Raw genomic sequence first — 26730 nt, forward strand, 5'->3', positions numbered from 1 at the left:
AAGAGCACTCTGGCTGCATTGGAAAACAGACAAATATGGACACGGGGAGCCTAGTGAGGGGCTGTTGTAAACTTCCAGGAGAAATGTGAACCATGGCTTGGTGGCTAAGGTAATTAACAGTGGAGAGGTGAGAAGTGGTCAGTTTCAACACATTTTAAAGGTAGAGACTTTAGGATTTGCTACGATGAAGGGTGTAAAAGAAAGAAGGGAGTCAAGGATGATTTCAAGATTTCTGGTCTGAGCAGCTGAAGGAACAGAGTTGTTCTCAACTCGAGGGAGAAAAAGAGTGGATGCTGTTGGAAGGGGCTTTTGAAGGTGTTCTTGACCATCCTCCTTCCTCTTAGTGAGAATACTCTAACCTCCTTTATCCCTGTTGTAGTTATTAAAGACTTGTAGAATGAGGGTGGCAGTTTCTACTTGAATTTGGTATTCCAGTGTGTTGGCAGTTCTCAATTTCTCTGCTTTCTCTTTGTAGATGGCCGGCTGTTTTCCTGGGGAAGTAATAGCCACGGGCAGCTGGGCCTGGGGAAGGAGTGCCCATCCCAAGCCAGCCCGCAGAGGGTGTGGTCCCTGGACGGCATCCCCCTCACTCAGGTGGCTGCAGGTGGGGCGCACAGCTTCGCCCTGTCTCTCTCGGGGGCTTCGTTTGGCTGGGGAAGCAACAGTGAAGGGCAGCTGGACCTGCACAAGAACAACGTCCCAGGTAACGAGATAGTCTTCCTGTGGTAAATCAGTCTTTCTTTCCATTTGTAGGACCAGCTCCACAAAGGGGACTCTCACGGATTAGAGCAGTGATTCCCAAACTTTGTGATACATGAGAATCCCCTGGGGAGCCATCTTGATTTTTGATGGCCACTCTAATGTATTACCACAAACTTGTGGTTTCAAATAACACAAATGTATTATCTTACAGTTCTGGTGGTCAGAAGTTTGATTCAGGTCTCACAGGGCTAAAATCAAGGTGTCAGCAGGGCTGAGTTCCTTTTTGGAGGCTTCGGGACAGCCGGGTAGGGGATGCGTATGGGTGTTGCACCATTTTCTCGTCTTTTCCCCCTTCTAGCATCCACCTCCATTCCTTGACTGATAGCCCCCCTTTTTCAAAGCCAGCAATGGCTGGTGAAATCTTTCTCGGGTCACATTACTCTCAGGGTGATTTTTCTGCATTCCCTCTTCCTCAGATAAAGGACCCTGGTGATTACATTGGGCCCACCCAGATAAGCCAGGCTAACCTCCTTATTTTAAGGTCAATAGATTACAACTTTAATTCCATCTTCATTAACTCTTCTTTGTCGTGTAACCTAACATAGCCACAACCTCTGGGAAAGGACACGGACATCTTTGAAGACCCTTATTTTGTCTACCGTAAGAGCATTTAAAAAATCCCAGCACCCAAGTTAGATGCCATACCAAGTAAATCAGAAGGTCTGGGGATGGAAGTCAGGCATTGGTCATTATTAAAGAGTCTGCAAGTTATGCCAATGTGCAGTCAAGCTTGTGAACCACTGGATTAGAAGATGCTTGCAGGACAAACAACCGACAACCCTTAAACAAACTCACTGAAAAGTCTTCCCCACGAATCCTGTCCCTCTGTTCAGTTCTTTATATTCAGTTAATATATACTCAGCCAGGACTTAATCTCATTTCGTTTGACTCTGTCAACATGAAATAAGTCCTCTTCTTTTCTTAATTATTATTGCATATTTGCAGAACACCTACTAGGTGACAGAAACAAATATAACATAATGGCACTATTCTTGGGAATAAAGGTCTTAAAACTTAGCTTTCTAGGAGAATAGGCTGAGGTGTTCCAGAAGATTACATCGTTTTCAGAAATAGATGCTAAAGGGGTGTTTTTCTTTCTTTTCCAAGGCAGGGCCTTCCCTCTGTTCTATAATACTCCTGAGTGCTCATTTAAAAGATTATGTTAATGAATTATAAGATGATGAAAATATAATAGATATGACAGCTTATGAAATCTGAGTCTTAGCCTCTAGAGATTTTGCTTTCTTTCAGTGGTACAAAGCTCCAAGCCTCATACAGTTGGTGCGCTGAAGAATCTAGGTGTGGTTTACATCAGCTGTGGTTATGAGCACACTGCTGTGCTTACCCAGGTAATCTAAAATGTTTTGCTATTTTTTTTTAAATTCCTGACAATGTTACCCGAAGGTACATGCCCTATTATTGAAAGCAACCTGTGTATTGAAAGCAACCTGTGTATCAATATCTCAACGTAACCATTCAATGCACAAATATCTAAAAAGGTAAAATTAATCAAATGTAAACCATGACATTTTCAAGATCATATAACAGAAGCTAATTTCAGCTTTAGGAAATATTTTTAGATACCCACTAAATTAGATTAATGGGGTGCCTGAGTGGTTCAATTGGTAGAGCATTCAACTCTTGATCTTGGGGCTGTAAATTCGATCCCCACATTGGGTGTAGAAAATGCTTAAAAATAAAATCTTAAAAAATTTTTTAAATGATTAATATAGGAGCTAATCCTTTTAGCAGTTGTTCATTCATAATATAGTTCTATAGATGGAATTATTGCAGAGGCAACAAACTAATTTTTACAGCTTTCAAGAACCCAGATTATAGACTAGAACCTACTTTGTTCCATTTCTTGCTTGGCACAATTACCAGCCTGCTTTGTAAATGTTTGCCTCCTCTTCTTGTACTGGCCAAATAGTATATTCCAATGGGATGGATTCTCTCTATAGCCACAAGGAATAGACAAATAGAAAACTATTTGTGTGGTTGAAATGTTTATTTAAAAACTAAATGAATAGGGGCAGCTGGGTGCCTCAGTTGTTCAGCGACTGACTTCAGCTCATGTCATGATCCCAGGGTCCTGGGATGGAGACCCGCATCGGGCTCCCTGCTCACCTGGTAGTCTGCTTCTCCCTCTGCTGCTTTCTCTGCTTGTGCTCCCTCTCTGTCTGTCAAATAAATAAATAAAACCTTTTAAAAAAATAAATAAATAAAAATAAAAACGAAATGAAGCACTGACCTCTACCTCTGAAACCTCTGGCCCCAAAGCTGGAGCAACTTATATTTACTATTAGAAATAATAAATATAAGACCCCTCCCCTTTATTATAGAGCTTATATTTCACATAGTGCTTTCATACAATTCTTTGATAATACTTAATCTTCAAGTTTTTAGTTACTTTTTAAAATCTGTAGGGGTGCCTGGGTGGCCCAGTGGGTTAAAGCCTCTGCCTTCAGCTCAGGTCATGATCCCGGAGCCCTGGGATCGAGTCCGGCATCAGGCTCTCTACTCAGTGGGGACCCTGCTTCCTCCTCTCCCTCTGCCTGCCTCTCTGCCTACTTGTGATCTCTGTCTGTCAAATAAATAAATAACATCTTTAAAAAATAAATAAATAAAATCTGAAATTAGTCTGATTCCTTCTTTTTCAAACAGACTGGGAAAGTGTTCACATTTGGAGGCAATAGCTATGGACAGCTGGGATACAGCCCTACTGCTGAGAAGAAAGGGCCACAGCTCGTGGAAGGAATTGATGGCCTAGTTTCACAGATAGATTGTGGAAGGTAATGGACTAGTTTTTTGTTTGTTTGTTTTTAGTGTGAGTAGAAAGTGTTACATTTTGTTACTTAGAAATGATTCCTCAGGGCACCCCTCTCGGGTCCCCTCCCTCTATGGTTCAGTAAGCTTTGCTACTCATCCAAAAAAAAATGACTCCTCAGCCATGTTATCAGACCTTAAAACCCAAAATATGTGACTACTCTTTTTATAGATCATTTTCCTTTCTGAAAATTTACTTCTTTCAAATACAGTTTGAGTTTTCTATTTTTGTCTAATTTATGCTAGGAATTTCATTTGTTTAATAAGAATTTATTTGAAGTCTTCTGTGTATAGACCACCTTACTAGGTGCTGGGGGTTGGGAGGAAAGTTAAAAGTAAAAATAGTGGTGGGGCGCCTGGGTGGCTCAGTTGTTAACCATCTGCCTTCGGCTCAGGTCATGATCCCAGTGTCCTGTGATCTACTGAGCCTGGGATATATTGTCTTGGGATATATTGAGCCCCCTATCAGGCTCCCTGACTCAGCAGGGACTTGTGCTCTCTCTCACTCTGACAAATAAGAAACAAAAAAACAGAAATGGTAGAAGCTATAGTAAAGACCCATCAATAATATTCTATCTTTAAGGTTAGTAATAAGTTAATATTCACCTACCATTTGTTTAGTCACATCATTTGATACCCTCTCACCTTGACATTATGATAAGGTTATCTGGGTACTCAGTATAACATAAATCTGTTACTTTGTGTTAGGAGACATCATCTTTCTCAAAAAGTGTGAGTCCCTTGGTCTTCATTATATTCTGTCTCTTGCAGTTACCATACTCTTGCATATGTCTATACCACTGGAAAGGTAGTGTCTTTCGGTCGTGGACCATGTTGCAAAAGCAGCCCAACTCATCCAGAGGCTCCAACAGAAAACTTTACCTGCCTGGTTTCTGCTGATGGTACGAGTGGTCCTACTAACTTATGATTTTGTTTTAATTGATACCACTGGAGGAGAAAAATTATTTATATTCTTTTCACAGAAGTACATAGATCTGTGATTCTTTTTGTACTGTTATTTTTAATCTGTACAATATGCATCTTTTCTTATGCAGTGATGCCTGGAGTATTTAGTAACTTTTTTCTAAAGATCAGGGTAATACAAAAAGATCCCAAGTCGATGGATTATCAGAAACACTTCTATATATTTAATCGAACCTCTTCTAGGTATACCTGGCTGGCTCAGTGGGTAGAGCATGTGACTCTTGATCTCAGGGTTGTGAGTTTGAGTCCCATGCTGGGTGTAGAGATTGCTTAAAATCAAATCAAATACAAACAAACAAACAAACAAAAAAACCCCCATCTAAAGCACATCACCCTGATTTCATTATGCAAGTGCATGAAAAATTAAATTTTAAGAATATACAACATAGAACCTGATCAAAATTAATCTTTTTATGGTGCTTGTAGTCCAAATTCATCTAGAAGAATATAAATTGTCAATAAATAAGTAAATTTAGATGAGTAATATATCAGATTTTGTTTTAAGGATTTTATTTATTTTAGAGAGAGAGAGAGGATGCACAAGAGCACAGGGCCGGGGTTGGGGGGGCAGCAGAGGGAGAGGGACAAGCAGACTCCATGCTAAGCACAGAGCCCAATGTGGGGCTCAGTCCCATGACCCTGAGAACATGACCTGAGCTAAAATTAAGAGTCAGATGCCTAACTGACTGAGCCACCCAGGTACCCTGATATATTGTTTTTTTTTTTAAGAATATTTTTTTAGAAATGAAATCTTGCCATTTGCGATGACATGAATGGAACTAGAGGGTATTATGCTAAGCAAAATAAGTCAACAGAGAGGGACAGTTATCATATGATCTCACTGATTTGAGGAATGTGAGAAACAAGACAGAGGATCATAGGGGAAGGGAAGGAAAAATGAAACAAGATGAAACCAGAGAAGGAGACAAACCTGAAGAGACTCTTGGTCTCAGGAAACAAACTGAGGGTTGCTGGAGGGGCGGGGGTAGGAGGGATGGGGTGGCTGGGTGATGGACATTGGGGAGGGTATGTGCCATGGTGAGTGCTGTGAATTGTGTAAGACTGATGATTCACAGACCTGTACTCCTGAAAACAAATAATACATTGTATGTTAATAAAAAAATTTTTAAGACTTTTTTTAGAGCAGTTTTAAGATTGTAACAAAAGATTTATTTTTCTACTTCTAAAAACAATGAACATGGATCTGCATTTTCTTTTAGACCTTGTGGATTTTGAAGTCAAACATATTTTTGCTGGAACACATGCCAATTTTGTGACAACTTGTCAGGTATTTATTATACTTTGTTTCTTTTTAAAATATATTTTTTAAGATTTTTATTCATTTGTTTTTCAGAGGTGGGGTAGGGGTGCACAAGCCAGGGGGCAGCAGGCAGAGAGAGGCAGGCTCCCTGTTGAGCAAGGAGCCCCATGCAGTACTTGATCCCAGGGCCCTGGGATCTTGACTTGAGCCGAAAGCAGATGCTTAACCAACTGAGCCACCCAGGCACCCCTTTTAAAAATATTCTTAAAGGGGCGCCTGGGTGGCTCAGTGTGTTAGGCCTCTGCCTTCGGCTCAGGTCATGATCTGGGATCGAGCCCTGTGTTGGCCTCTCTGCTCAGCAGGGATCCTGCTTCCTCCTCTCTCTCTGCCTGCCTCTCTGCCTACTTGTAATCTCTGTCAAATAAATAAATGCAATCTTTAAAAAAAATTTCTTAAAAACAAAAAACAAAAACAAATAAAAATCATTTCTTTCCATCTAGATTTCTTTTTTTTTAAAGAGCACACAAATGATGAGAAAGCAAAACAGCCTTATTGATGATATGGAGAAAGTTTTAGTGATCTGGATAGAAGATCAAATATTCCCTTAAAACCAAAGTCTGATCCAGGCAAGACCCTAATTCTCTTTAGTTCTATGAAGGGGCACCTGGATGGCTCAGCCAGTTGAGCATCTGTCTTTGGCTCAGATCATGATCCCGGAGTCCTGGGATTGGGCCCCACGTTGAGCTCCCTGCTCAGTGGGGAGCTTGCTTCTCCCTTTCCTTCTGCCTGCACCTGCCCCTGCTTGTGTGCTCTATCTCTCTCTGTCAAATAAATAAATAAAATCTTTAAAAAAAATTCAGTGATGTCTGAGAGAGGTAACGAAGCTGCAGAAGAGAAGTTGGAAGCTAGCAGAGGTTGGTTCATGAGGTTAAGGAAGGAAGCCATCTCCGTAATATCAAAGTGCAAGGTGAGGCAGCAAGTGCTGATGGAGAAGCTGCAGCAGGTTATCCACAGGGTCTAGCTAAGATGGGGGCACCTGGGTGGCTCAGTCAGGTAAGCATCCAACTCTTGATTTCAGCCCCGGTCATCATCTCAGGGTTGTGAGATTGAGCTCAGCTTTGAATCTGCTTGAGATTCTCTCTCTCCCTTTGCCCCTTCCCCCACTCACATGCCCTCCCTTTCTCTCTCCCTTTCTCTCTGTCTCTCTCATAAATAAAAATCTCAGAAATAAATTTTTTAAAGATTTTATTTATTTTATTTGACTGAGAAAGATACAGCGAGAGGGAGAACACAAGCAGGGGGAGTGGGAGAGGGAGAAGCAGGCTTCCTGTTGAGCAGGGAGCCAGATGTGGGGCTCAATCCCAGGACTCTGGGATCATGACCTGAGCCAAAGGCAGAAGCTTTAACAACTGAGCCACCCAGGTGACCTACTAAATAAAGTCTTAAAAACAACCAAAAAATGTAGCTAAAATTATTAATGAAGGTGGCTACCCTAAACAAGAACTTTTTTTTTTTAAAGATTTTATTCATTTATTTGACAGGAAGAGATCGCAAGCAGGCAGAGAGGCAGGCAGATAGAGAGAGAGGTGGAAGCAGGCTCCCTGCCAAGCAGAGAGCCCGATGCAGGCAAGGCTCGATCCCAGGACCCTGGGATCATGACCTGAGCCAAAGGCAGAGGCTTTAACCCACTGAGCCACCCAGGAGCCCCCTAAACAAGAACTTTTTAATGTAGATGAAACAGCCTTCTATTGAAAGAAGATGCCATCTAGGACTTTCATAGCTAGCAAGAAGTCAGTACGTGGCTTCAGTGTTTCAATAGACAGTCTGACTATCTTGTTAGGGGCTAAAGCAGATGAGGACTTTAAGCTGAAGCCAGTGTCCACTTACCATCCTGAAAATCCTAGGGTCCTTAAGAATTATGCTAAATCTGCTCTGCTTGTGCTCTGTAAATGTAAAAAGAAACCTGGATGACGGGACCTGTTTATAACATGGTTTACAGAATTATTTTAAGCCCCCTGCTGAGATCTGCTTAAAAAAAAGTTTCCATTCAAAATGTTATTGTTCGTTGACCATGCAGCTGGTCACCCAAGAGCTCTGATGGAGATGTATAAGGAGATGAGTGTTGCTTTCATGCCTGTTAATGCAATGTCCATTCTGCAGCCCATTGATCAAGGAGTCATTTTGACTTGCAAGTTTTAGTATTTAAGAAATACATTTCCTAAGGCTATAGCTGCCATAAATAATCATTCCTCTAACGGCTCTGGGCTAAGTCAGTTGAAAACCTTCTGGGAAGGATTCACCATTCTAGATGCCATTAAGAACATCTGTGACCCATGGGAAGAGGTTAAAGTGTCAATGTGAACAGGAGTTTGGAAAAGTGGATTCCAGCCCTCATAGACGATTTTGAGGAGTTCAAGACCTCTATGGGGGAAATAACTGCAGATGTGGCAGAAATTTTAAGAGAACTAGAATGAGAAGTGGAGCCTGAAGATGTGACTGGATTGCTGCAATCTCATGATAAAACTTGAATGGATGAGGAGTTGCTTCTTATGGGTGAACAAAGAAAGTACCTTCTTGAGATGGAATCTACCTGTGAAGGTGCTATGAAGACTGTTGAAATGACAATAAAGCACCTAGAATATTGTATGAACTTTGTTTACAGAGCAGCAGCAGAGTTGGAGAGCACTGACTCCAGTTTCGAAAGAAGTTCAGCTGTGGGTAAAATACTTTTGAACAGCATTGCATGGTACAGAGAGATTGTGAAAGGAAGTGCCCATTGATGTGGCAAATTTTAATGTTGTCTTATTTTAAGAAATTGCCACAGCCACCCCAGCCTTCAGCAACCTTAACCCTGACCAGCATCCTCAAGACAAGATTACAACTGTCATCAGCAGAAACATTCAGGCTCTCAGACTCACGGATGGCTGTCTTCTTGCTGTGTCTTCACATGGAAGAAGGGGCAAGAGAGCTCTCTGGGGTCTCTTATAAGGGCACTAATCCCATTCATGAGACCTAGTCACCTCCCGAAGGCCCCACCTCTTTATACCGTCACACTGGGGATTAGAATTTCAACATATGAATTTGGGGGGGAACACATTCAGTCCATAACATTCTCCCCCCCCAAAAAATATTCATATCCTTCTTGCATGCAAAATACATTCATTCTGTTCCAACAGCCCCCAAAAGTCTTAATTCATTCCAGCACTAAAGAATGTTAGATTGGGATTTTTACTTTAAGGGAATCAGAAAAGGTGTCATAACCAAAGAAAAGAATGTTTCTTTTCTTTTTTTTAAAGATTTTATTTATTTACTTGGTGGGGGAGAGGTGAGAAAGAGTATGAGTGGGGGTGGGAGAGGGCAAAGCGGACTCGCTGCTGAGCAGGGATTCCCCCCCCACCCCTAAACCCGCCAATGCCGGCTCGATCCCAGGACCCTGAGATCATGGCCTGAGCCGAAGGCCACCCAAGCACCCCTGAGAATGTACTATATGTATATGTAAATTCAATGGAATGTACTGAATGGATGTCTCCACCGGGCCTGACTTGTCCTTGTATTCCGGGCTCTGTTATCAGGGACTGGTTGACCATATTTTACTGCATAAACAACAAAATGGCTATTTAATCCAAGATGGAATCACTCTGGCTAAGTAGGCCCTTACAATGGCTGAATATTCCCCTGTGTCTATGCACCATGTTTATCTGTTGATGCTGTCATTGGACACCGGCTGTTTCTACCTTTTTGGCTTTTGTGAATAATGCTGCAGTGAATATTGGTGTATTAAGTATGGGGTTGAGTCCCTGTTTTCAGTTATTTTGTGTCATTCCGTTTTTAAATGATAAAGCTAAGGCTCAGATCAAGCAAAGCGGCCAAGGCTAGGACTGGAACAGCCCGGCCAGTCTGAGAACCCAATCCTTCTGACTACACCTCCTCCCACGACACACCCTGTCAGAGAGGGTGGGGGCCTACCTACCGCCTGCACCACAAGCCTTGCCATGTTATTTATTCCTCAGCATGTGGGTGTTTTCCTGATCTCTTTTTTTTTTTTTTCCATGAAGGATACCAGTTCTACAGATGTTTCCAGGAAAATCCTGCCAGAAATAAGACAAATTAGCCAGTCCCTGACAGAAAAATGGATAGCATCAGCAGCAAGAAGCCCTGAACGCGAAGTGGCTAAGAGGTAGCTCTGTCTGATAACTTATAAATCACTGGTATTTGGTTTCAAAGCCATGGGGTCATTTTATCCTAAACATAAGACAGGGTTTGGCTTTGCTGGGAAAGCATGTGCATTTTAACCATATTCTCTTCCACCACCTCGAAGTTTGAAGACATCACTGATGATCTCACGTCATTTACTTAACTATATTGAGGACATGCCGTTCCCAGGCACCTTGATAGGCGTGAGAGAGGCAGAAGAGAATAAAAAACATGTTGTATCTCACAAAGCCTTCATTGAAGTAGACTCTTGTGTATCTTCACAGTTTATACTCAGGGGCGCTATAAATTTCTATTTCCAGGAGGATGGATTTTATCTAAATCCGTGACCTGGTAAAATGAACTATGAAGGGTTTTGGTGAGATTTATCAGCACAAAATATATCCAGAATTTGGAAGACTCGTCGGAGAGTAGTTATTTTCCTTGATGATTTCATGTCATCAGTTGTATAATTGGACAAAAGAGGAGTCATGCTTCATAGTACAGTACGACTTAACACTTGTGTTACTTTTACAGCGAAATTGCGATGATATTTTCATCTCCTGCTTGTCTGACTGCAAGTTTTTTAAAGAAAAGGTAAATTTTTACATGAGATTTACCTTCATTTAAAACACTGGGGAAAGAAAACACACTGAGAAATATTTAAAATGAAATGTTGTAAGTCAGTCATTTTAATTTGTGAATTACGTTATCTTCGAACATAAAGTTCAATGTAGAAAACTCTAAAGGTTGTTACAGAATTCTCCCATTTTGTAAAGTAAAGACCACTGCAAGTTGTAATTCCCAATTCACATTGTTCACCTTCTCTGCCCTGTCCTCCTCTGTGACCTGACAAAAAGGAATGATGTTCTTTTCAGGATCTTCATGTCCATGAGGGATCATTCTTATGTCGCTATAGTACTTAGAGGCCAAGGCAGCACTCTGCAGTTCTTTTTGTGGTGGGATCAGTAGGGGAATCCAGCAACAGGGAAAATAGATTCCATTTATTTTATCTTGAACTAGGTTCACTACTACAGAGGAAAATCTAATTTCTCTATTTTGTGTCTGATCCAGTCCTATAAACAGCTCTCTCTTTTTTTTTTAAGATTTTTTATTTTATTTATTTGACAGACAGAGATCACAAGTAGGCAGAGAGGCAGGCAGAGAGAGGAGGAAGAAGGCTCCCCGCTGAGCAGAGGGCCCGATGTGGGGCTCGATCCCAGGACCCTGGGATCATGATCTGAGCTGAAGGCAGAGGCTTTAACCCATTGAGCCACTTAGGCGCCCCTATAAACAGCTCTCTTGTGAAGTGCTCAACATTTGGTCTGGTATTTCTTTCCTTCCCTTTATGCTTTATAACACTGTGCCTGGGAACTGTTAAGAGATAAACTGGGGCATATTAAACATTTCAAGATTTATTTAAGCAAATACTGATTCAAACTGGGCAGCACCAAACTGAAATGGTTAGGAGCACTCCACCAACAGGGGCTAGAGGAAAGACATATATGTAGAGAAGGTGCAGAAGCAAAGCAAAGCAATTAATTGATCGGCTATAGCTCAAAGCATGGAGGGCTGTTTGTGATTGGTTATCCTTAGGTTTCTTTCTTTTTTTTTTTTTAAAGATTTTATTTATTTATTTGACAGACAGAGATCACAGGTAGGCAGAGAGGCAGGCTGAGAGAGGAAGGGAAGCAGGCTCCCTGCTTAGCAGAGAGCCCGATGTGGGGCTCGATCCCAGGACCCTGGGATCATGACCTGAGCCGAAGGCAGAGGCTTTAACCCGCTGAGCCACCCAGGCGCCCCATATCCTTAGGTTTCAATATCATTACTGAGGTGTTTATAGGCTCAGATTTGGGTTACTTACATAGGCCCCATAGTGATAGAGCCCCCTCAGTGTAATGGCCTCCATGTTTAATTTAACAGTATTTAAGGGTGAAGGTGGATAGTAGCATGAAGGGGCCCTTAGGCTGCCCTCTGGCTTCTCTGGAGGCTGATGCCCTGCTGGCGTGTCCGCAGCAGATATCACTCAGTCCAGTCCTCCCCCACTAGGTCAGGTCTCATCCCTCCCCGTTGAATAGGCCCCAAGCTGCCTCACAGATTCTGAAGTTAGTTAAATACATCTTGTGCCTCCTCCTGGCCAGGGAGGGCCAGTAGGTGGCACTCACTTAACCGGTGTTGCAGGCATTCTTTGGCTCTGTGTAACCCCGGTTGTCCCATTGGTTTTTAAGCCAGCTGCACTCTCAGTCACTCCTTAAGGGGACTGGAGGAACTGTTGAGTCCAACAACCGCACCTCAGGACCAGAGAAACCCAGGGAAGCTGAATGCCATGGCTTCCCACTGGCAGCCCATAGGCAGTGTCTTTCTAGAGTTCTAAAGAGCATCCTGATTCATCCCCACACATCCCGGTCAAGGGAGAGAAGAGAAATCAGACACTGCTTGCCTCTGCCTTCTTCCTCTCCCATTTGCTTTCTTCTTCTTCTTGCCTTCCTTCTAGGAGAGAAGTAAGGGACAGGGACTCTGCCATACAATGTTTCCTCTTTCTTCCCTACTCTAGCCTCAGGCTAATCCTTACTGCATACAGAATGTTTTCCAAGTGAAGAATATCATCTTTGTAAAGTGGAAAAGTATCCTCCCAGGAGTGATGAAACTCAAGGTTTGGTTTTAAGATGTCAAAGACTGCAAAGGACAATATATTTTAAAGGGAGAATTACAATACTTTGAGTACTTGCATAAATATTTTAGCCCTGGTATTACTATTGATCCATTAATTCAGCAAGCATAAGGTATTTCTTTTTTTTTTTTAAGATTTTATTTATTTATTTGACAGAGAGAGATCACAGGTAGGCAGAGAGGCAGGCAGAGAGAGAGGAGGAAGCAGGCTCCCTGCTGAGCAGAGAGCCGGATGTGGGGCTCTATCCCAGGACCCCGGGATCATGACCTGAGCCAAAGGCAGAGGCTTTAACACACTGAGCCACCCAGGCGCCCCCATAAGGTATTTCTTGATAGAATGTTATAAAAACAAGTTGTTTGACAGATGCAGTCTCTTCAGATATCCCCAACACAAGACCTAGACAAAGCTTTGATAGTGTTACTAAGGGGAAGGCGGGGCAGGCATTTATCAAGAATTGGCAGTATGGTTTAGGGTAGGCCTTTCAGTTTGGGGGATGGAGGGGTGGGGCTGGGGGCTCGATTAGGACTGGGAAAAGATTCAATGATCCAGGATGGTTGGAAACAGCAAGGCATTGACTTTGAAGCAAGAGAGTCTAAGAATCTTAGGGCATAAATTAATGCTTTCCATTGAGGAGTTAATGGGTCTTTTCAAGAAGTTCCTATAATGCACAATCAAACCACTTGCCTGGGCTTAGGCTCACTTGGAATAGTGAAGTCATGCTAATGAAACAGAGGAATCCTAAGTAATGGAGATGTGGATGGCAAGGTATGGGCGGGGTGTTGGGTAGTTTCGGTTCTCAGTGTACCGGCTGAGTGTGAGGGTAAATAGTGTCGGTTCTCAGATGCAGCACATAAAATCTCGCTATTATTGCACCCCACACTTGTAGCCACTTTAAAGATTTTATTTATTTATTTGACAGAGAGATCACACGCAGGCAGAGAGGCAGGCAGAGAGAGAGGAGGAAGCAGGCTCCCTGCTGAGCAGAGAGCCCGATGCGGGGCTCGATCCCAGGACTCTGAGATCACGACCTGAGCCGAAGGCAGCGGCTTAACCCACTGAGCCACCCAGGCGCCCCTTGTAGCCACTTTATTTATTATTTATTTATTTATTTATTTATTTTTAAAGATTTTATTTATTTATTTGACAGAGAGAGATCACAAGCAGGCAGAGAGGCAGGCAGAGAGACAGGAGGAAGCAGGCTCCCTGCTGAGCAGAGAGCCCGATGCGGGACTCGATCCCAGGACTCCGAGATCATGACCTGAACCGAAGGCAGCGGCTTAACCCACTGAGCCACCCAGGCGCCCTTGTAGCCACTTTAGAGATAATAATTTGTTACCTACTCTCTTTTAGGAGAATATAAATTTTATAAAACTTTTTTGTGCCAAGTAAATTATTTTGAAAGGAGGCAAGCTGTAAGAAAGAAGTTTGTATCTGCTAACTAATAAAACAATAAATATGTATGAAGTTTAGAAATACTATTTTCCATCTGTTTATGCGTGTTTTTGTTTTTGTTTTTTGTTTTTAAATTTCTTCTATCCAAAGAGGATCTGTAGAAACAATTTCCATTGATGTGGACTTACAAAAGGCAAGAGATACCTTCGAGAAGTTAACCAAAACAGAATGGATTTCTCTCATGGTAATGGCCAATATTTACTTGAGAAATAGAACAATGGAATTTCTTTACGGGAACCAGTAGATTGCAGTTTAATTTTGTTGGGAGCTGAGTCAGAGGGATGGTGTGTGATAGGGGAGGGGCGGCTGTTCATGAGGGTACCATATTCCAGACACTGTGTTAGATGCAGGCACTTTTAATTTTTTTAATTTATAAATCATATTTTCGGCAAATGACTTGCATCCAAAATACAGAAATGATTTTTGTAACTCAGTAAGAAGAGGAATGACCTAAATTTTTAAAAAGATCAAAAGATTTGAATGGATATTTATGGATAAGCATAGAGAAAAATGCTCAGTACAATTAATCGTTAGGGACATGCAAATTAAAACCACAATGAGATATCACTTCACATCCACAATGATGATCATCATCATAAAGAAAGACAATAACAAGTATTGGTGAGGATACAGAGAACCCGAAAGCCTCATTCATGGCTGGCAGACGTGTATTTCTTTAGAAAACAATTTGGCAGCTTCTCAAAAAAGTTAAACATAGGTTTACCATATGACCAGCACTTCTACTTCTGGATGCTTCTCCAACCCAAATGAAAACACATGTCCACGCAAAAGCCCCTATGTAAATGATCATAGCAGCATGTTCATGATTGTCAAAATGTGGAAACAACCCAAATATTCATCAACCAGGAAGTGGATAAATAAAATGTGGTGAATTCATACAATGGAATACTACTCAGCAATAAAAAAGAGAGGTGTTATAGCATAGGTGACCCTCAAAACATTATGTAATCGAAAGCAGACAAACACAAAAATCACATATTGTTTGATTCCATTTACATGAAATGTTCAGAGACAGCGAATCCATAGAAATAGAAAATAGATTAATGGTTGCATGGAGTGTATAATAGGAAATGTGGTGGTTGAATAATGGCCTCCCAAGATGTCCATGTCTCAATACTCAAAGTCTGTGAATGTGTTACTTTACATGGCAAAAGGAATTTTGCATAGGTCATCAAGTTACCAATCTTGAGATGAGGAGATTATTCTGGATTATCTCCAGGGGCCCAGTGTAATCACAGGAGTATCTGTAAGAGGAAGCAGGAATGTCAGAGTTAGGGAGATTTGAAGATGTGTGTTTCTGGATTTGAGAATGAAGAAAGGCCAATAGCAAAGGAATGCTGACAGTCTCTGGAAACTAGAGAAATGAAAGAGTGGGATTATCCCTATAAGAAACCACTAGCGAGGGAACAGATTCTCCCTTTGAGCTTCCAGAAGGGATGCAACCTTGTCAATGTCTTGATTTTAGTCCTGCAAGACCCATTTGGACTTCTTCTTCTTCTTCTTCTTCTTTTTTTTTTAAGATTTTAATTTATTTATTTGAGAGAGAGAGCATAAGCAGACAGAGGGCAGAGGAAGAGGGAGAAACAGACTCACTGTTAATCAGGGAGCCCAACGTGGGCCTTGATCCCAGGACCCTGGGATCATGACTTGAGTTGAAGGCAGATTCTGAACCAACTGAGTGTCCCTCATTTTGGACTTCTGACCTCTAGAACAACAAGATAACAAATTCGTGTTTCTTTAAATCACTAAATTTGTGGTTATAGTAACTGTTAGTATGGTTAGTTAGTATAGTACTAATATATAGTATAGTGATTGTTATAGTAATAATAGAAAATAGGGTTAGAGACTCTAGGGAAAATCTATTTCTTTGACTTTTTTTTAAAGATTTTATTTCTTTATTTGAGACAGAGAGAGAGCACAAGCAGGTAGAGTAGAAAAGGGAGAAGCAAGCTCCCCACTGAGCAGGGAGCCCGATGCGGGACTTGATCACATGACCCTGAGATCATGATCTGAGCTAAAGGTAGTTGCTTAACCAATTGAGACACCCAGGCACCCCTCTTTGACTTTTCTTGATTTAGAGGCTGCCTGCATTCTTTGATTCGTTGTCCCATATCACTGACTTCTGCTTCTGTGGTCACAACCGCTTCTCTGACTTCTACTCCCTCTTTTAGATACTGGCACTTTTTTAAGCACATGTTTAAATGTATGGTAAATACAGTATTTTTATTTTCAATATGAAAAGAACAAAGTTTGAGAGGTAAATAATCATTAGCAGATACATGAAAATAGCACTAGTTTGGGAAGCAAGAGAAGCTTTACCTGTACTGGGGGAATGGAAAGCCGATTCTCTTGCGATCAGTGTCAAATCTGGTTGAGCTGAATTGGCTACTGATTCAGCCCTTATGCTGTTTGGGTCACATTTTCTTTCCTTTTTTTATTGGGCTCATTATTTATGGAGTTCCTCTTTAAGATCTATTCTAGTTTAGTATTTTGTGATTCTGGGCTGTGTTGGAAAATTTTCCCTCTTCCAACTCAGGTTCATGTGTTTGGGGGCCTGTGAACTGACAATAGACTGATTAACAGAAGAAAGCGAGTTTTATTCCATGCTCCTGGGGATCATTCAGATGAAGAAACTCCCCAAAGAGCTAACAATGAGAGCTTATCTACCAATTAATGGGGAAAAGGGAATTAGAGAGAAGAGGCTTCTATGAGAAAACAAATGGAGTTTTCAGGGAGAAAAATGGGCTTTAAGGGAGCCGAATGGAAGATAGGACAGCTTGTGATAATGTTTGTTTATGCAATTTCTTATCCAAGTGCAAGTGGCCGGTCTTTCCCTGGCAGTGAAGCTTGCTTTCCAAGGACATCCATGCTGCCTCACTCTGGGAAGGCCCTGCCTTTAGTCAGATAAGGGAAATCTGAAGGCTTCTTTCTGCATCAGCGATATCACACATGCTTTTGGGTTAAAGTCATCTTTATACTGGGTCCCTACATTTGGCAGGGAAAGGGGGACAGTGTTCTTTAATATGGGGTAGATAGGATATTTTTATTTTCAAGACAAAGAAGTAAGCATAGTAGATATTATTGAATGTATTTAAAAATAAATACATCTAGGTTAAATGGGAGATAACTTGGGGTGCTCTTCCCAATGTGAGTTCCAAGGAACACTGGTTTCACAGAATGCTCCCTGAAAACAGGTTCTAAGTGAAACAACTTTGGAAACGCTGCATACCATTATGGAGTCATGATGTACATGAAAACAACTTGTAAGAACACTAATGTAATAATAATATATAGTACTTTTATTATTGCATATATAATCTTATTTAATCCTTATGACATGTAGAGATAGACACTGTCCTTAAAAGTAACTAAGCTCTATTAAATAGACTAAGTGAGGCTAGCTGTTGTAACAAACAACATTCGAATCTCAGTGGCTTGACACAATGAAAACTTCTTTCCACATCATAGTCTATTGACAATTGGAGACAGGAAGCGCATGCAAAGGGGAGAAAAAAGAAATATTTTCCCTCTACCCATCTTAGTTTCACTGGCTGGGGCCCAGCTTATTGGACTGAGAAAAGACAGATTAATAGGAGAAAAATAAACAGAAGTTTATTAATGTGTGCATGCTGCATATACAGTCAGTGATGAGTAGCTACAGGGGTGGTTATATAGCATCTTAGCAAAGAACAATAATTTTGTAGAGAGGAGACAACACAAAGGAAAAAGACTTTGAGCTTCTAAGGGTGCCTGCAGGAAGGCAAATATCTGGGGATACTGATAGTAGATAAGGTCTAGTTTGTAAGGTTGGTTTGTGTAGACCCTTTCTCAGTGCCTGCTCATCTCCCCTGATTAAGGTTGTTATCCTTCTCCTGGTACAGGAAGTTAGGGGCAAGAGGACACCTTCACAAAGGGAATTTATATTCTATTTTCAAGTAGATAGAGGGAAACCAGAGAGCTTATTTTGTACCTGCTTTTTCTCACTTGCTTGCCGCTCAAAATAATCCTCCTGCCAGAGTGGCATATTTTTGAGTGGCATATTCTGCTACCCTTCCCACCTCTGCACAGGTTCATTGAGAAGTGATTTGGGCTCCTTTCTTGAGTCCTAGGCCCTGGGACCATGAAATCCTCCAGATCTTTTGTATTTGGTTGGCAGATAAGGAAAGAGAGTATGGGAGGTCCCCTGAGGGGCTTCAGGAGTCATGCCTGGAAGTGATATACATCACCTTCACTCATATCTTGTGAGCCAGAACTCAATCATTTGGCCCCACATAACTGCAGGGAGGCTGGAAATGGCTCTTCCTGTGAGCCCAGGAGGAAAATGAAATAGGATTGGTGAGGTAAACAATATGGCATTATCTCTGCCATGTTAGATTTAAGTCAGATAGATCTGGGTATGGATCCTTGATCTGTCAATCTCTAATTGAGTGTCCTCCATGATTCACACAGTATGTACATGTGATTTCACTTTATTTCCCTCACACAACCCAATATAAAACAGAGAGGATGACTCTCACGTAACACTTTTGGGGAATTTGGGCTGCAAGGAATGATGGAGTTTGAACAGTAGGTTTGAGGAAAACTAAATTATTTTTCCACTGGAAAATGGTGGAACAAAACCCCTAGTCCCACAGCTTGTTTTCACTATAATCTGTATCTAATGGATGCTGGGCCCTTCCTGTTCCTTCCAACTACAGATAACTACATGTCTCAGGGATAATCTGCTCAGAGCTCTCCCATGTCGTTCTTCTCACCGAGAAGCATTATTAGTTTTCCTTCTGCTCCTAGAATGTCCTGTGATGCATGATTCTAGGAACTGGTGGAGTCTGGTGGTTCCATTTGCAGAAGCTGTTTGTAAGATACGTGACCGAAATTCACGAGATCTGAGTAAGTTTGATTACTTTTGTCACTTTATCTATACTCTCAGTAGAGAATCACTGAAGTAAAAGTTGGAGCAAATTTTGGATACAAGATTTAAAAATACATGGGCGCCTGGGTGGCTCAGTGGGTTAAGCCGCTGCCTTCGGCTCAGGTCATGATCTCAGGGTCCTGGGATCGAGTCCTGCGTCGGGCTCTCTGCTCAGCAGGGAGCCTGCTTCCCTCTCTCTCTCTCTCTCTCTGCCTGCTTCTCTGTCTACTTGTGATCTCTCTCTGTCAAATAAATAGAATCTTTAAAAAAAATAAAATAAAAATAAAAAATAAAATAGAATAAAAATATACACATGTTTGGGTATATGGTATGTGAATGTTTGAAAAGATTAAGCTAATATTACAATCATCATTATTATACAAAGCATGTGTAACTCTTAGGTTTGGGTATGGCTTTGACATCAGAATTTAATAACCATAGAGGATCCAGTAAAGATATATACATACTTTAAAACTTCGTTCATGTTTTAAAACTTGAGACATTTTGACCTGCATGGGAGCAAAATTTGCCATCCCAAAATGTGTCTCTCTAGCATGTGTCTTATTCTAGACTACTTTTAAGAAATAGAAGGCTCAGGAGGAACCATTGACCTTCTCCCTAGCTGCCTAAAAGATGTAAAAGATAAGGCCTGCTCCAGGAAGGGAGCTATCTCCACAGGTAACTATAGTATAATATGAATTAGGTGTGGTAGACAGGGAAGAACTTAGCAAAGTCTGTTAAAATTCCCCTCTGTATTCCTTTGTTTCCAAATGGCCCAGCAAACATTTGTTTACAAAACATTTACTCTTTTTCATCTTCTGTGAATTGTCTTCCTTCCTTTTGAAGACTCAGACTCCTGCCCTTTTCTCCTTAACTCTGCACAGCATATAAGCCTTAACTGTCTGACTGCTTCTGGGCCTCATATTCTTATAGAGCCCTTATACATACAAAATTAAATTTTATTTTCTGTTAATCTGTCTCATTAATTTAATTCTTAGACCAGCCAAAAGAAACTTGAAGGGAAGAAAAAAGTTTTTCCTTCCCAACAGATCAGTGATGAAAAACAAATTAAAACAAAGTTAAACTTTGTGTTCTTATGTATTGTATTCAGTGCTATGGAATTTCCTTTTACAATTTTAAGCTAATGTTCAAGGTCCAAAGCTTTAAAGGTACAAAGGATATATATGATGAAATATAAGCCACCTAGTTCCCCTCCCAGAAAGCAGTTATAGAATATAGTTTTTTTGTGTAAACTTTGAAAGATATGTATTTTAAAAAATAGAGACATAGATTCTTTCTTTTCTTTTTTTTTAAATTTAATTTAATTAACTTATTTATTTGACAGAGAGAGATACAACCAGAGAGGGAACACAAGCAGGAGGAGTGGGAAAGGGAGAAGCAGTCTCCCCGCTGATCAGGGATCCCAATGTGGGGCCTGATCCCAGGACTCTGGGATCATGACCTGAGCCGAAGGCAGACACTTAACCCACTGAGCCACCCAGGCACCCCTCCCTCTTTTTTAATTTTTTTAATGGTAGCACACCATTCACATTTTTTGGCAACTTGCCTTTTCCCATCAACATTATATTGTAAGGATATGTTTGTTCTGTTACAGGAACTGCCTGGTTCTATTTAATGGCTTATTAGTATTCTATTGGGAGGATATACTATAAATAGCTTTTTCTAAGCTTTTGCTATTATAATAGTGCTAACATGTATTTCTTTATATGTATATACATTTACACAGATAGGGAAAATTCCAGAAGGAAAATTACTGGATCAAATTGTATGTGCATTTAAAATTTTGAGAGATTTTGCCAAATGACCCTGCACAGAACTTTAAGTGGTCAAAATTCATATTGTAGTCTATGTAAATTGCATGTAAAAGTGCAACATGACAGCCTTGACAGAGGATATACAAATTTATACTTCATCAACAAATACAACAGCATCAGCCCACGCATTTTTCTACAATATTATCAAACTTTGGTATTTGCCTTTCTGAAGAATCTCTTATTTTGAATTTTGATTTCCTCTTTTTTTTTCTTTAAAAGATTTTATTTATTTATTTGACAGATAGAAAGAGAGAGAGACTGTGCACAAGCAGGAGGGGTGGGAGAGGGAGAAGCAGGCTCCTCATTGAGCAGGGAACCCAACACAATGAGGGGCTTAATCCCAGGACCCTGAGATCATGACCTGAGCCAAAAGCAGGTCACTTAACCAACTAAGCCACCCAGGCATCCAGAATTTTGATTTTCTCATTATGAATGAGATAGTGCTGGTTTTCCTATATCTCAATTCCATTTTCTGGGAACTATCAGTTCTTCCCTCTTAACCGATTTTTCCATGTGTTGTTGTTAGTGTTTTTCTTTTTTATTTAGGAGCTCTTTTTAAAAATTTTGTTATTTGACAGACAGAGATCACAAGTAGGCAGAGAGGTAGGCAGAGAAAGAGAGAGGGAGAAGCAGGCTCTCTGCTGAGCAGAGAGCCCTATGCAGGGCTCCATCCCAGGACCTTGGGATCATGACCTGAGCTGAAGGCAGAGGCTTAACCCACTGAGGCCCCCAGGTGCCCCTATTTAGGAGCTCTTAAATGATTAAGGCAATTAATACTTAATCAATAATATGAGTTACAAATCTTTTTTCTCTGGGTTATTATAATTATTTTTTTACTTTGTGGTACTTTTGAATGCATAATTATTCTACAACATTTTTATGAAGGGGTGCATTGGTGGCTCCATTAGTTGAGGATCCAACTCTTGGTTTCGGCTTGGGTTGTGATCTCAGGGTAGTAAGATCAGAACACCTCCCCACCCCCACCCCTGCACTCAGTGCTCAGCAGGGAGTCGGCCTGGGATTCTTTCCCTCTTCCTCTGCCCATTCCCCTGCTCTCACTTGCTCTCTCTCTCTCAAATAAATAAATCTTCAAAAGAAAACAAAAAGGGCACCTGGGTGGCTCAGTGGGTTAAAGCCTCTGCCTACGGCTTAGGTCATGATCCCAGGGTCCTGGAATCAAGCCCCGCATCGGGCTCTGGGCTCATCAAGGAGCCTGCTTCCTCCTCTCTCTCTGCCTGCCTCTCTGCCTACTTGTGATCTATGTCTGTCAAATGAATAAATGGAATCTTAAAAAAAAAAATTTAAAAAAAAAAGAAAACAAAAAGCAAACAACAACAACAAAAATGTTTGTTACCTTAAAACATTTTTATGAAGTCTAGTATATGAACATTTTCTTTTTTTTTAAAAGATTTTATTTATTTATTTGACAGAGAGATCACAAGTAGACAGAGAAGCAGGCAGAGAGAGAGAGAGAGGGAAGCAGGCTCCCCGCCAAGCAGAGAGCCCGATGCGGGGCTCAATCCCAGGACCCTGAGATTATGACCTGAGCCGAAGGCAGCAGCTTAACCCACTGAGCCACCCAGGCGCCCCTGAACATTTTCTTTTATGGTTTCTGAGTTTAGATCATACTTCAGAAAGCCTACCTCACTCTGAAATTTAAAAAAAAAAAAAATCCCCAGGCACCTGGGTGGCTCAATCAGTTGAGCATCTGCCTTTGGGTCAGGTCATGATTCCAGGGTCCTAGATTGAGTCCCGCATGGAGCTCCCTGCTCTGTGGGGAGCCTCCTTCTCCGCTTGCCCCTTCTTCCACTCATTCTCTCAATCTCTCTCTCTCACTCCCTCTCAAATAAATAAAATCTTTTTTTTTTAAATATTTTATTTATTTATTTGACAGAGATCATAAGTAGGCAGAGAGGCAGGCAGAGAGAGAGGGGGAAGCAGGCTCCCTGCTTAGCAGAGAGCCCGATGTGGGGCTCGATCCCAGGACCCTGGGATCACGACCCGAGCCGAAGGCAGAGGCTTTAACCCACTGAGCCACCCAGGTGCCCCTCAAATAAATAAAATCTTTTAAAAAAGATTCCCATGGGGGCGCTTGGGTGGCTCAGTGGGTTAAAGCCTCTGCCTTCGGCTCAGGTCATGGTCCCAGGGTCCTGGGATCAAGCCCGACATCAGGCTTTCTGCTTGGCAGGGAGCCTGCTTCCTCCTCTCTCTGCCTGCCTCTCTGCCTACTTGTGATCTCTGTCTGTTGAATAAATAAGTAAAAATCTTTAAAAAAAAAAAAAAAGATTCCCATGCTCCTATTAGAATTTTTTTAGGTTTCATTTATTTAAGTAATCTCTATACTCAAAATGGGTCTTGAATTCATGACCCTGAAATCATGAGTCACACACTCCTCCAACTGAGCCAGCCAGGTGTCCCCCTTTTCTTTTTTGAAGTAGGCTCCATGTCCAACATGGGGCTTGAACTCATGACCCTGAGATCAAGAGTAACATGCTCTACTGGATGAGCCAGCCAGGCAGGTGGCCCTCTCCTCCTAGAATTCTTATTGTTTCATTTTTATGTTTAAATCTTTGATCCATATGGAGTTTATCTTGATTAAACTTTATTTTTTCTGAGTCAGTTTTCAATTGTCGCCACACATTTATTGAATGATGTGTTTCATTCCCACTAATGTGCAATGCCACTTTTATCATATGCTAAAATGTCATGCATATTTGAGTCTATTTATGGAATCTCTATAAATCTGCCTTTCATGCATCTGCATCATATTATTTTACTTGTATGAGCTATTTTAACATTTGATAGGTTCCTTTTCTAAGAATTATCCTTTAAAGATACAAAAATCCAAGTTGGAACCAAGTAATATTACCATATTGTTATTGAGTTCATTTAAAAAAATATACCCATATATGCCAGGTATTCACAGTCTGAAAACATAGATACTATTTTTTTCAGATTGAAAGTGTTCTTTTTTCTTTTTTAAAGATTTTATTTATTTATTTGACAGACAGAGATCACAAGTAGGCAGAGAGATAGGCAGAGAGAGGAGGAAGCAGGCTCCCTTGCTGAGCAAGAAAGCCTGATTCGGGCTCGATCCCAGGACCCTGGGATCATAACCTGAGCCGAAGGCAGAAGCCTTAACCTGAGCCACCCAGGCGCCCCAAGATTGAAAGTGTCCTTGATGAAGGGTACCTTGGTGGTTCAGTCATGATCCCGGGGTCCTGGGATGGAGCCCTGCGTTGGGCTCCCTGCTCAGCTGGGTGCCTGCTTCTGCAGCTCCCTCTGTTGTTTCCCCTGCTTCTGCTCTCTGGCGTTCTCTCACTGTCTGTCAAATAAATAAATAAAATCTTTAAAAAAAAGGAAAGAAAAGATAATGTCCTTGGTGACATGATATGCATATATGTGTGTGTTTGTGTGTGTTCTTATGTATGTTTTCAGACTTTTAGATACTCTATATGGAATTTTCAGTTTGAAAATCATGCAACCAGTCAAGTAGTCAGGTATTAACAGGAGCTATGAGCAAGTTTCTTCAGAATCCTAAATTCGAGTTTTAATTCCAGTGATACTAAATTCACATCTATGAGTAATAAATGTCCAGGATGATATCTTGATACAAGATACTTTATAGATTTTGTCATCAGAAATGGAAACTATTACCTATTTCATACATTAAAGAACCCAGTAGAAACGGGGATTTTTTTTTTTTTTTTTTGGAGGCTGCATATTTATCGTGGCTGATTTTATACCCCTCAGAGCAGTGTTTGGCATCTTTGCAAGAATCTTCTTTCAACAAAATGGTCCAGATGCTTAAGACTGCAATTATCTCCCAGCTGTATCAGTGGACTGAAACCAGTCAGAGTTACTGCAGTCTTAAAGCTCTTCTAGGAATGCTGAAAAAAGTACATAAGGTAAGGGTTCCTCTGAGGGAATGTATATACCATTTTACTCGAAATCCCTCTGGTCTTGGCCAACTGGAGTCCTCTTTTGTTTTGTTTCTAAATCAGAAAGAAAATGTTTTATTCTGTCCTTAGTAATTCAGAATTTTGCTTGTTTTGCTGACTGGCTAGACCCTAGCCATAGACTACATATTTTATATATGTAACATATTTTATCTAATGTATATTAGATGCACAAATACTCAAAAAATGAGAATGACTCAGCATTTTCAGTAGAGTACACAACATAATCTAGAAGTAATTTAAACTTAGTGTACTAATAAACCTAATGATTGTTGAGGGAGAAGGAGGAGCCAGAGCATTTTAAATAAAAGAGCAGAATTAAATTAGTATTGTTCAATTAAAAATAATTAGCTAATGGGGTGGTAATCCTTATATCAGATCAATTAGATTTTTAAGCCAAAGACTATAACAAGAGATGAGGAAGGACACTATATCATACTCAAAGGGTCTGTCCAACAAGAAGATCTAACAATTTTAAATATCTATGCCCCTAACATGGGAGCAGCAAACTATATAAACCAATTAATAACAAAATCAAAGAAATACATCAACAATAATACAATAATAGTAGGGGACTTTAACACTCCCCTCACTGAAATGGACAGATCATCCAAGCAAAAGATCAACAAGGAAATAAAGGCCTTAAATGACACACTGGACCAGATGAACATCACAGATATATTCAGAACATTCCATCCCAAAGCAACAGAATACACATTCTTCTCTAGTGCACATGGAACATTCTCCAGAATAGAGCCCATCCTGGGTCATAAATCAGGTCTCAACCAGTATCAAAAGATTGGGATAATTCCCTGCATATTTTCAGACCACAATGCTCTGAAGCTAGAACTCAATCACAAGAGGAACTTTGGAAAGAACTCAAATACATGGAGACTAAACAGCATCCTTCTAAAGAATGAATGGGTCAACCAAGAAATTAAAGAAGAATTGAAAAAATTCATGGAAACAAATGATAGTGAAAACACAACAATTCAAAATCTGTGGGACACAGCAAAGGCAGTCCTGAGAGGAAAAATATATAGCGATACAAGCCTTTCTCAAGAAACAAGAAAGGTCTCAAATACACAACCTAACTCTCCACCTAAAGGAGCTGGAGAAAGAACAACAAAGAAAGCCTAAACCCAGCAGGAGAAGAGAAATAATAAAGATCAGAGCAGAAATCAATGAAATAGAAACCAAAAAACAATAGAACAAATCAACAAAACTAGGAGCTGGTTCTTTGAAAGAATTAATAAGATTGACAAACCCCTGGCCAGACTTATCAAAAAGAAAAGAGAAAGGACCCAAATAAATAAAATCATGAATAAAAGAGGAGAGATCACAACCAACACCAAGGAAATGCAAACAATTATAAGAACATACTATGAGCAACTCTACACCGACAAATTTGACAATCTGGAAGAAATGGATGCATTCCTAGAGACATATAAACTACCACAACTGAACCAGGAAGAAATAGAAAACCTGAACAGACCCATAACCAATAAGGAGTTTGAAACAGTCATCAAAAATCTCCAAACAAACAAAAGCCGAGGGCCAGATGGCTTCCCGGGGGGAATTCTACCAAACATTTAAAGAAGAATTAATTCCTATTCTCCTGAAACTGTTCCAAAAATAGAAATGGAAGGAAAACTTCCAAACTCATTTTATGAGGCCAGCATCACCTTGATCCCAAAACCAGACAAGGATGCCATCAAAAAAGAGAATTACAGACCAATATCCTTGATGAACACAGATGCAAAAATTCTCACCAAAATACTAGCCAATAGGACCCAAAGTACATTAAAAGGATTATTTACCACGACCAAGGGGGATTTATTCCAGGGCTGCAAGGTTGG

The 26730-nt window shown here is 40.7% G+C and overlaps 1 protein-coding gene across 2 annotated transcripts in view; it reads left to right on the forward strand.

Moving 5' to 3' along the window:
• The window catches only part of HERC6 (HECT and RLD domain containing E3 ubiquitin protein ligase family member 6), a 57727-nt gene that overhangs the window by 8674 nt on the left and 22323 nt on the right, over positions 1-26730 (forward strand). For both annotated transcript variants that reach the window (XM_047717951.1, XM_047717952.1), the window contains exons 4-13: positions 476-703; positions 2014-2111; positions 3427-3554; positions 4360-4490; positions 5793-5860; positions 9889-10010; positions 10562-10621; positions 14238-14331; positions 18866-19055; positions 24666-24820. In XM_047717951.1, coding sequence (XP_047573907.1) covers positions 476-703; positions 2014-2111; positions 3427-3554; positions 4360-4490; positions 5793-5860; positions 9889-10010; positions 10562-10621; positions 14238-14331; positions 18866-19055; positions 24666-24820 — 1274 coding nt within the window. The remainder of the gene's footprint in view (positions 1-475; positions 704-2013; positions 2112-3426; positions 3555-4359; positions 4491-5792; positions 5861-9888; positions 10011-10561; positions 10622-14237; positions 14332-18865; positions 19056-24665; positions 24821-26730) is intronic.

This window comes from Lutra lutra, chromosome 2 (assembly GCF_902655055.1).
Source record: "Lutra lutra chromosome 2, mLutLut1.2, whole genome shotgun sequence".
NCBI lineage: Eukaryota > Metazoa > Chordata > Mammalia > Carnivora > Mustelidae > Lutra > Lutra lutra.